The sequence below is a fragment of the Chanos chanos genome, chromosome 14 (genome assembly GCF_902362185.1).
Source record: "Chanos chanos chromosome 14, fChaCha1.1, whole genome shotgun sequence".
Taxonomy (NCBI): Eukaryota; Metazoa; Chordata; class Actinopteri; order Gonorynchiformes; family Chanidae; genus Chanos; species Chanos chanos.
In genome coordinates this window covers 14,275,145-14,286,459 of record NC_044508.1, presented here as the reverse complement: position 1 = coordinate 14,286,459, position 11,315 = coordinate 14,275,145, and the positions used below count along the sequence as shown (strand labels likewise).

Sequence of the window (11,315 nt, the reverse complement as noted above, 5' to 3'; positions counted from 1 at the left end):
CAGGGATGATGACCTTTTAAGATTTTATAGTGATAAATGAAGACTAGTTATTTTTTCCATAGATACTGTAAAACGTGATTTTAGTCACCATCTCTTCCGCCCCCCGTTGTCAATCGAATAACAATGAGTCATCGAGCTAGTTATAAGAGGGCCGTCTTAGTTAATGGTCCACAGCGTTTGATTCATGATGCACAAGGTAAGCCCACGGGCGTCTCAGGCACGCTAGCTACGTCAGCGGTATCTCATTCGCTAGTCAGGACAACGAGCGCTATGCAGTGTTACTGAGGCGTGTACAGACAACCTAAAATGCCTCAATGCCTTGAGGCATTGATGTATTTATTTGTACTTAGATTAATACCAATACTTGTATACTAAATTAGATTAGTCTATCAAATATACAGACACTTGTGGATTCCCACTTAAAACATTACGTGAACGCTCGAGCGCCTTTTCGAGGATACGAATTATAGAAGTAAGTTCTTACTTTCTTTGTCTATTAACCCCGTTGTTTCTTTCTACACAGTTTGTGAAATACATTTTGCCACTCCTGGCCGCCTCGGTGCTGGGCGAAATCCAACAGACCCCAACCTACCGGTGGATTGACAAAGTTACAGGAGAATCCTTGGTTTGTAACAAGTGTCCTCCTGGCACGTACGTCAAAACGCACTGTACGAAGGACAGAGCAACCGAATGTGAAACTTGCCCGCAGTCCTATTACACCGAACTGTGGAACTACATTGAGAAATGCCTGTTCTGTGACTATCCATGTTCGGCAGACCAGAAGGAGACAGTACCTTGCAATGCATCCCACAACCGTGTTTGTGAATGTAAAGATGGATATTTCTTAAAATATGAATTTTGTATGAGACATACGCCTTGTCCACCCGGTGAGGGAGTCGTTAGAAACGGTAAGCTGGCTGCTGATGACAGATGTCAGTCATTTCTTGTTGTAGTCATTCAAATTTCATTGTAATTGTCTATCGCATTATTTATTGGTCAGTGATTATCCGAGTACATCATTCTGTAAGCAGAGGTACTTATTGTTTTTCTTTTGCTTTTCTCTTTTTCTTCCAGGGACAGCACATCGTGATGTTGAGTGTGCCCCGTGTCCACATGGCTTTTTCTCATCAGACAGCTCAACAACTCAGGCCTGTCAGAAACACTCGCAGTGCCCTGCTGAATTGATCGCCATTCCTGGCAACAGCAAGATGGATACATTCTGTTCATCTTGTAGGACTGATACAAACACAGAGGAAGGTGAGTGCCAAAATTCAGCCGATAAGACTTTTTCATGTGTCAAGACGTTTAAAAAAAAAAAGAAAGAAAGAAAGAAAAGAAAAGGAACAAACATTAAAGCTGTATCATTGGTGTCTTACTTGTAGCTGGCAATTTCTTTTTTTTTTGTAGATACTTTCATTTGCTGTTTATGTGAAAAATACCTTACTATTTAATCTTCTAGGTCGGTTAATTTGCGATCAGGAGGCAGCCAGATTCTTGCTCCAGCATGACATACCCCTTAAAACGCACAACAAACTTGTTAGAGAAGCAAGAAGAAGAGCTGTAAGCATCATCAAAGAGGCATCTCTCAAAGACATCCTCGAGCTCATCAAAACAGCAGAACCTAGCAAGCCTCTGGTCCCTGTGATTGTAGAGATCTTAGAAAAAACACGACTACACAATTTAAAAAGGAAAATTACGGAATGGTTCCTTGTTGAGGGTATCTCAGAATAGTGTGGAGTTGGAAACATCTGTTGATAGAGTCAGATATTTTACTTTTATTCCTGACTGAATGTTGAACTGAGTGTTTGACTGGGTGTTTAGGTCATTAACGTTTACATGGACAGTAAAAAGAAATGTTTGGACATTGTGAAATTCTATTTATTTGGAATGAAGTTCAGCTGTTTTGTTAACGTGTTTTTTTTTTTTTAATGTAATAGATTTGATGTGTTTGTTGTCAATAATGTTTCCACAATCATTTTGGACATTTCATATGAATTTGAAGACTTTTTAATAAACATTTATATTTTTATCACAACTTTGTGTTGAGTTCCAACTTCTGACTTAGTTGCTTTTGTTTCATGTTAAGTGACTTCAGGCAGAAAAAAAAACACAACATAAATACTATACCGTGAAATAGCTGTTAATCGATTTGTTTATTTCAGACTCATTGTACATATATATATATATCCTTTCAAGCTTTAAATATTAAATACTTTGCTTCTGTTTAGGGGAAAGACTGAGTTGTGATATAACAAATGTGTCACATAGTCGTGGGTGGGTTTTCCACTCTAACAAATCATATGTATATCACAAGTTATATAATGCTACATTACTGCTGACTCACATAGACTCGGCTCCCCCTGGGATTTCTTTTACCCCCAAGACAAAAACATTCCTTACTCCCTTCCCTGTTTCTCTTCTATTATATATTTGTATGACAAAATGCAGGGCATGTTGTGGCAAGTTTCGATGCCAGGAACATTAATCAAAACATTGAGAAATATCTGTACTTATTATGTAGCTTTTGTTTCAGAAGACAAGGCAATTGCACTGGGATCAAGTGATCAGTTAATGACGATGTTAGTTGTGTTTTGGAGAGCATGAGCGTACAAAGTGATCTCCAAGGTGTTTCAAATTGACCTTGACAAAGCATTTGCTCAGCCTGACAGATGTGTGTTTTTGTTTGCATAAAAGGTCCTCTTGCGTAACAGAGTAGACTCTGCCCCCTAACTTCACATGGAATTCCAAAAATTAATGGAATTTTTCCAGCTGTTTTGTACAAGTCCTAAGCAAACTCAAATACTAGTTGAAGATCAGAACATTCAAAGACAAATAACAAGACAAACGATAAGACTAAGACAAATGTTAATATAATATGTTGTAATATGTTATTGTTTTAGTAGTTCATACCCATATGTCATACCGGTTTGAAAAGTAGAACATATTGCCATCATATTATATATGTTTATTCTTACATTTATGGTTAAAAAAAATTGCACAATGATCATATCCATACAAAGAAAAAAAAAAAGAATACTGCTGGTCCCAGAATGAAAGATTTTCTACATTTGTTCTTCTCTTCTTCAGGGGGTTGTTAGTTTAAATTTTCAGCATGTTTATTTTTGTAAGTTTTCTTTAATTCTATTGTGCGTTCTTTGTATGGGGAACCATTGCCCTTGATACAAATTCTTAGAACGACCAAACTGGAAATGGAATGTAATTGTGTAAGATAACTCTGCGATCTGTTCACCCTACAATGGCAATAACACAAATTGAGTTTAACTGAAGACCATTCCAGTTCTACTACCACGCCACATTTTTCTGCCTACGAAGGTTTCATTATGAAACTGCGATTGTTTAACAGAAACTCTGTTCAGCCTCTGATGATTTCAGTGGTGATTTCATACTTTCCCATTGCCAACAACAAAAGTCATCACACGCAATGGTCTGGGTGGATCGGCCTCCATGGGCAAGGTACACTTCAGCAAATAAAAAGTCAACCTTTATCCTGTACTCCCAGTGTGTTACCAACCGCTAAAACATTTTTCCTGTGAAAATGATGTAAACCATTTGATATGACCATCTCAGTCAATAAGTCTCAACCCAGCTGAATACCTATGGAACCGTCTGGAGTTGTACATGGGACAGCATTCCACTGCCAATAACAACACATGAAATGGTGGACTATAAGAGAAATCAGTTTTGGAAACAGTTTTAGAATTTAAACCTAAGCAGATACTGGCAGCCCAACACCCTGTTAAGACTTGTGATACCAGTGTTTTCTTTTGTTTATCATTGCATCAGGTAGTTACTTCACTCACAACTAGTCAAAATCATTTAGAGCCACCGTTTAGATGAGGGTTGACATTGTCAAACATACAGCAATCGTGATGTCATTCAGGAAAGTTTTACTCCACCATTACGTCAGTGTAAATAACACATACTTGATCCCAAAACACGTCGATCATAAAATGTGGTCTTGCCATGACAAAAGTCGCAATCATAAAACACTGAACTGAGACATGACGCCATCTAGTGGACCAACCACAGGAAGACGAAAGCAGGCAATCATAATCGCTGTGAATATCTCGGTTTAGATAACTGGCAGTTGACTGGCACAATTACAGAAGATTGTTTCTTTGTCGTGGTCTCGAGCGTGTATGTGTGTGTGTGTGTGGGTGTGTTAAAAACTGCAAAAAAAAAAAGTCACGTGGATATGGTGCGATAGGATGAAGAATGAGGTAGGGCTTGTCTTTCAACCGTACTGATCGCATAATTTATGTTTAATGATCGCAATCTGAAACAAACTTGTCGGAGGCGTTTACAGGGGGGCGTAATTTGCCTGAGATACACCGCGCCGGCGCAACCGCTTTTCACTATGCTCTTGAACACTCCCCAAAACGATGCGTAGCGTTTTGCGTGAGGTGAAAGTTCATGAGGTTGAGGTGTCTGCCGGCTAAATGGATATCAGTTGATATACACAGTGTAAGACTGTAGTCTTTTGCTTTTCGTCGAGTTATTATGATACTGCTGTGGTGAAAAATGCAAGACGAATTGCATAAGTAGCGAGTTGATGAACATGAATCGTAAACCAGTGTCGGAGTTAGCTGGTTTAATTACTCTGACCGATATTTTCTCTTAGCAGGCTAAGTTAGCACAAATTGCTAAATGTATACTAAATGTTAATAGAGTTAGCTTGCTGAGCTAAGTTCGACGGTCTGTTTCGACATAAGGGTTGTGGCTGAGCCGCAACACTGTTGTTTGTATATGACAAAAGTGAAAAAAGAAAAAAAAAAACCGTGGTTAAAAAAAGATACAAAAACAAAATCCCAATGTTATTTTTGACATGACACATTCTTTGTGTACGGAAAGGTTTACCGAAGGTTCCACACAAAGCCTCGTGAATTATCACGATACCACTGTAAATCAATGCCCAGTCTATTACTCTGATTTCTCAGGTGCGACCTAAAACCATACATGTGCATGCGGTCTTTCCCGGTTCTTCACCATGGATGAAGGAAGCCTTCGCGCGGCCATTGAGGCGTACCAAATCCAGTTGCAGCAAGTTGAGGCTGCACTGTGTGCAGGTGTGGATTCAGCTCAGCAGACAGATCTACTGAAGCTGAAAGAGGACATTCTTCAGCTAATCGAGCTGACAGAATCTAGCCTGGTTTCTGTGAAGAAGAGCCAACTATTGGCCTCGCTGGAAGAATCTTCCACTCCGCGACCTGTAGCACAGGAAACTTCAGAGCTGTCCGGACAAAGAGATCATTTGGATAATGAATTTACTGTTTTCTATTCAGAAGTGGCAGGACTGTCGGGCACAGCTAGTGAAGGAGGGGAGACCGCAACACATGACAAAGTTGAAGAAGATGACAGTGATGACCGTGAGGAAGAGTATGAGGAAGAGGAGGAGCTTAGCGGTACTAAAGTACAAGCGCCGTACCGCTCCTCTTGGGGGACTCTGGAGTACCACAATGCCATGGTGGTGGGGTCTGAAGAGCCAGACGGCGACGAGGCCCAAGTCCGTGTGCTTTATCTCTACCCAACACATAAAGCCATGAAACCCTGTCAGTTCTTCCTAGAGGGGAAGTGTCGTTTCATGGATAACTGCAGGTAGGAAATTTTCTTCCACATCCCTCTGTGGAACAAAACTGTTTTTCTCAAAACAAGCCTGACCTGAGCGTACCGTGTGACCATTTCAGCTGATTTTTTTTTTCTTCCTCCCAGGTTTTCCCATGGAGAGGTGGTGCATGTATCCGAATTGCGTGAATTTCTGGCCGTCGATCTCACAGCTCTGGAGGTGGGGTCATCATGCCTGGCCAAACACCACGACGGCCTGTGGTTCCCTGCCAAAATTACAGGTCCGTTCACACTTTCCCACACAAGCGTGTTATCCCATGCATTTCACTGTGATTGCTTAGGTAGAGCTGGTTCTCTTCTCTCTACTCAGACATAGATGGTGGTTTTTACACCGTGAAGTTTGACTCGCTCCTCCTGAAAGAAGCAGTGCTTGAGGCTGACGCTGTAATTCCGCCAATGCGACAGGAGGAACAGCCCTCCTCTGAGTCTGAGGATGACGATGGTGAAGACTTTGACGCTGCATATGCTAAAGGTGATTTGGAAAGCCTAGGCTTCAAGACAAGGAGGGGTTTTTGCATATGTCCAGACGGCAGTGAATTTTTGCAGCTGCTGTTTGGTAATGTTTGAGATGTGCTATCAGAGCTATAATGCGGTTACAGAGTACAAAATGAAATTTTCAGCGGAATAGTTTTAACACCTCTTGACACATCACATCAGTACCAATCTTAACAATCATGTAATCTGGAAAGACAGGAAACAGCATATTTCTCAATTTAGGCATTTAGCTTGAATTAAATACTGGAAAATTTAGAAAAACAGTACTCAAGTGAGCTTGCATCATGAATTTCTGGCATCATGAAATTTCTTTTTGTTTTTCAGTTTTCAATGTTGGCAAAGACGAGAGCTGTGCAATGGCCAGTAGCTCTGCTCTGGGTGGCTGGGAGGTACACACTCGAGGAATAGGCTCTAAACTCATGTTGAAAATGGGCTATGAGTTTGGGAAAGGTGAGGTTTGGGGGGGGCGGTTTGACAGTATGCTATATCTGTGTGAGTGTCTGTGGTTATGTGTGTTCTGTAATTTGACGCAAAACATCAATATTTTCCTATTCTTTTTTTTTGTTTGTTTTGCCTTTGGGAGAGGAACATACACAGACATGGACAAATTTGTTGGTACCCTTACAGCTCATTGAAACAATACTTCATTCCTCATGAAAAGTGATGAAATTAAAAGCAATTGTCTCATGTACGCCTGCGTGCCTTTGGTATGTCAGAGTAAATCAAGGAAAGTGTGAAAAGAGAGAAATTATTGCTTAGTCAACAAAGATACTCTAAAATGGCCTAGACAGGTTTGTTGGTGCCTCTAGAAAAGATTTATAAGTAATCGGATCGTAGTGATATTTCAAACTAACTTTTCTTTAATTAGTATCACACATGTCTTCAATCTTGTAATCAGTCATTCAGCCTATTTAAACGGAGAAAAGTCGTCACTCTGCTGTGTGCTATCATCATGTGCATTACACTGAACATGGACCAGAGAAAAGCAAAGGAGAGAACTGTCTATGGAGATCAGAAAGAAAATGATAGACAAGCATCTTAAAGGTAAAGGCTGTGAGACCGTCTCGGAGCGGCTTGATGTTCCTGTGACTACAGTTGCAAATATTATTAGGAAGTTCAAGGTCCACGGGACAGTAGCTAACCTCCCTGGACGTGGCCGCAAGAGGAAAATCGACCCCAGGTTGAACAGAAGGATAGTGTGAGGGAAAACAAAGAGCCAAGGAAGACCTGCGAAGAGATACAAGCTGCAAACTCCAAGGTCAAGGTACATCAGTGTCTGATCACACCATCCGCTTTTTGAGTGACAGTGGGTTCAATGGAGGAAGATCCAGGAGGGCTTCCACTGTTGAAAGAAAAACATGAAAAAAAAAGCCAGACTGGGATTTGCTAAAATGCATATTGACAAGCCACAATGCTTCTGGGAGAATGTCCCTTTGGACAGACGATACAATACTGCAGCTTTTTGGCAAGTCACATCAGCTCTGTGTTCACAGACGAAAAGTGAAGCCTTCAAAGAAAAGAACACCATACCTACTGTGAAACACGGAGGAGGCTGTGTTATGTTTTGGGGCTGCTTTGCCTTGAATCTGTGCAGGGCACAATGAAATCTCAAGACCATCACTCTGCACTCTGGAGCCAAACATACTGCCCAGTGTCAGACAGCTCTGTCTCGGTCGCAGGTCATGGGTCCTCCAACAGGGTAATGAATCAAAACACGCAGCTAAAAGCACCCAAAAATGGCTCAGAGCAAAACATTGGACTATTCTGAAGTGCCCCAAAACATAACCCTGATCTGAATCCTATTGAACATCTATGGAATGAGCTAAAACATGCAGTCTTGAGAAGGCACCCTTCAAACCTGAGACAGCTGGGGCAGTTTGCTCAGGAAGAGCGGCCCAGACTACCTGTTGACAGGTGCAGAAGTCTCATTGGGAGCTACAGAAATTGCTTGTTTGCGGTGGTTGCCTCTAAAGGTTGTGCAATAAAATATTAGGTTAAGGGTCCCATCATTTTTATCCATGCCATTTTCATTTGTTTTATTATTTAAAACATTCTTTGGAATCAAAAATCAAATGCAAAGTCTGATTTTTATTAAATATGGAACAAACAATGATGGATGTTACTTTTGTCAGTTTCAAGTTCTTTCAGAAAGAATTGTTGGTTTTTTCATGGAAGGGTACCAATAAATTTGTCCACATCTGTATATATGTGTGTTTTAAAGATTGTGTTCTTTGAGTGTGTATGTGTGTGAAAAAGAGAGTAGATAGGTGTGTGTGTGTGTGTGTGAGAGAGAGAGAGAGAGTGGATAGGTCTGTGTGTGTGTGTGTGAGAGAGAGAGAGAGAGTGGATAGGTGTGTGTGTGTGTGTGTGAGAGAGAGAAAGAGAGTGGATAGGTGTGTGTGTGTGTGTGTGTGAGAGAGAGAGAGAGTGGATAGGTCTGTGTGTGTGTGTGTGAGAGAGAGAGAGAGAGTGGATAGGTCTGTGTGTGTGTTTGTGTGAGGGAGAGAGAGAGAGAGTGGATAGGTCTGTGTGTTTGTCTAAGTCTGGGGTGTGCATGTGCAGTCATCTAAGTTTCCTGCCACTGCTGTGTTTATATAGTGTCGTGGGATTGTGCTGAGCTCTCTGTGTTGTGTGTGTGTGTGTGTGTGTTGTGTGTGTGTGTGTTCAGGTTTGGGAAAGAGTCTGGAGGGTCGGGTGGAGCCAGTGCAGGCGCTGGTTCTGCCAAAAGGTCGTTCTTTGGACCAGTGTGCCGAATTCACCCAGAAGAAGACCCAGGCCGCACTGGCCAAAGATGGCTCTACGGGGACCAAACGAAAACAGAAAAAGAGGCAGATTTCCTCTCAAAAGACCCAGCATAACGTGTTTGATTTTCTCAATTCCAAGTTGGGCGATGCAGAGCCAGCTGCTTCACCTCAGCAGTCTTTACCCACCGCAGGCAAAGAGGACGCTTACCGTGGGGGAAAGACCACAAAGAAATCTCTGAATGTCCGACTCTTCCAAGCCGCTGAGAAAATGGCGCAGACAGAGAAAGAAATCCAGCGTCTGACTGAGTCTCTGAAGAGAAGAAACGGAAGGTAATTGTAGAGGGTAGTGTGTGTTGTTTGGTTGTAATAAGTGAGAATTCAAAGGCACTGCTGCAAGTGGGTTTTTGTTGTTGTTTGTCCAGTAGATTGAGATTGTGAAGCAGGAGTATTGAGGAACTGTTTGCAAATCATGTGTAAAGCCTTTGCAATACATTCCTACCATTAACCACAGTGTGGATATAAATGATAAAACACATATATCTCTAGAGTTATGTGTAGAAGCTCTTGGAGCTGTGCTGGTTTCTCTAACGCTGTGAGTCTATGTAAGAACTACTGCGGTGGCTTTCTCAGGCACTTGTGTTTTACCCAGTGGAATTGAGAGTGTGAGAGAAACACACTTTGTGTTTCTAGCCCGGGAACACTGCAGTGTTGTGCATTCTGCAATTCAGCAGTGGGATTCAGTGTTGTATCCCCTCTCTGAGAAAGCACTCGATTTCCCTCCGGTCAAGAGAAAGATAAAGGCATCATTTCCACTTTTCTTCTCTGGACGCTCTAAGGCCTTCTCTTTCTGTCTTTCCTCAGAGATGCGGCAGTGATTAGCCGTCTGGAGGAGAGACTGTGCGCGTCACGCAATGCCCTGCAGCAACTGAAGGCCCAGGAGCAGAGTATCATACATCAGCAGAAGAAAGCAGACACGCACAAAAAGATGACTGAGTTCTGAGCAAGGCAAAAACACACCCAAACAGAGCAGAGCTGATGTCTGAGGATGGATAACCTGTCTGATGCCCCTCCCACCCCCGTTCTCTGATCATTAAACCACACACAGACGAACTAGGAGGGAAAAAAAAGTTTTTAAACAACAATTGATTTTTCTCCAGAATTTCCCTCTTACATACTTCAACTTGACAGTTTGTCCGGTTGACTCTCATGATGGAATTTATTTGGGGTCTTCCCTTGGGGGACCGTAACCTTTCACGTTTTAGGTTTGTGGGTTGACTTTTTGCCCTTGACTTTGAAATAAAGGTCACAAAGCATTTTTTTTTGTAATTTTACCATATTTTGTGTGAATGAGTCTTGTTGCTGACGTCAAGATAGCGACACTCAAATGTGTCATGGAAAGAAAGAGCACCGCTCCTCAGTGACATTGTCTTGCCTCATCAGCATAAAAAACTAATATGAAAACTGAGTAACTCTTCTATCAGTGGTTCTGTGCTTCTGAAGCTCTTCTGAACTCTTAAAAGTTTTCTTTTTTTTTTTTCCTTTTTCATCTCTGCTATTGATTTTTTTTTTTTTTTTTTATCGTGACACACAGTAACAAATAGTCATAAGGGTGATGACATTTTTTCATTATTTTTTTTGTGACATTAGAATATAGCCAGTGTTGTAAGGAAATTAAATGGTTTCTTTTTACCTGACAAAACCACACAAATGACGTAAATTCTCGTCTTTTTTTCTTTTTTTATAGTGGGAAGTAACATTTTACAGAGACCCGGATGTCTTGAGATGTGTCAAATAGTTGTTTTGGGTTTTTTTTACCACCTTCAGTGGAAGACTATGGCAGTAATGAGCAAGCTTTGAATTCTGTTATATCCTGAAATGAGAAAATAGAAAATATGGTCATGATAAGTAAACTTTAACAGGATTGCTTAACAAATGTGACGGTACTTGCAGCGATGCACTTCTTAGTTGCTGAAGTGGTTTATCAGTACTGTGACAAACTAATCATTTATGAGCGATTCGGTTTATACTGTTTCTTCAAACTTTAACCTCAAAAGCTCTCACCAAAAACCTCAACTTCCGTCATCCAGTTTTTGAAGCGACGTATAAACGGCTCTGGGCCCAAGGCGCACTCAAAATAAGTTTAAAAAAAAAAAAAAGCAGCCTGTTCTCTGTAAGCGCAGAAACCCCATCTGCTGTCTTTAAGAATTGTGTAGTGCAGTTGGCTGCTCCATTATTTATGTCTTGGCTGACCCCATGGATCCAGCCCGAGGTAGAGAGCTGGAGACCATGCTTCACTGAAGTCAATCCAAGTTGTTCTGGTGAATCTACAGAAGTTCACATCTCCCTGAGATCTCTCTCTATGGAATACAACTACACTGTTCCGGTGTCTGCACTACTGAACCCAGTTAACACACTGGGGAAACAGATGCACAG

The 11,315-nt window shown here is 41.4% G+C and overlaps 2 protein-coding genes across 2 annotated transcripts; both read left to right on the top strand.

Annotated features, from left to right (window-relative positions):
* Nucleotides 1-187: 187 nt before the first annotated feature.
* LOC115827280 (tumor necrosis factor receptor superfamily member 6B) lies at nucleotides 188-2,035 on the top strand. Its single transcript, XM_030791092.1, has 4 exons — nucleotides 188-196; nucleotides 386-908; nucleotides 1,075-1,257; nucleotides 1,460-2,035. Exons 1-4 carry the CDS (start codon nucleotides 188-190, stop codon nucleotides 1,729-1,731), a joined length of 987 nt encoding a protein of 328 aa, XP_030646952.1. The 3' UTR covers nucleotides 1,732-2,035.
* A 2,940-nt stretch (nucleotides 2,036-4,975) lies between these two features.
* On the top strand, nucleotides 4,976-10,188 carry zgpat (zinc finger, CCCH-type with G patch domain). The gene is made up of 6 exons (XM_030791580.1): nucleotides 4,976-5,616; nucleotides 5,731-5,864; nucleotides 5,954-6,115; nucleotides 6,463-6,588; nucleotides 8,807-9,212; nucleotides 9,744-10,188. Exons 1-6 carry the CDS (start codon nucleotides 5,009-5,011, stop codon nucleotides 9,880-9,882), a joined length of 1,575 nt encoding a protein of 524 aa, XP_030647440.1. The 5' UTR covers nucleotides 4,976-5,008; the 3' UTR covers nucleotides 9,883-10,188.
* The last annotated feature ends 1,127 nt before the right edge of the window (nucleotides 10,189-11,315 follow it).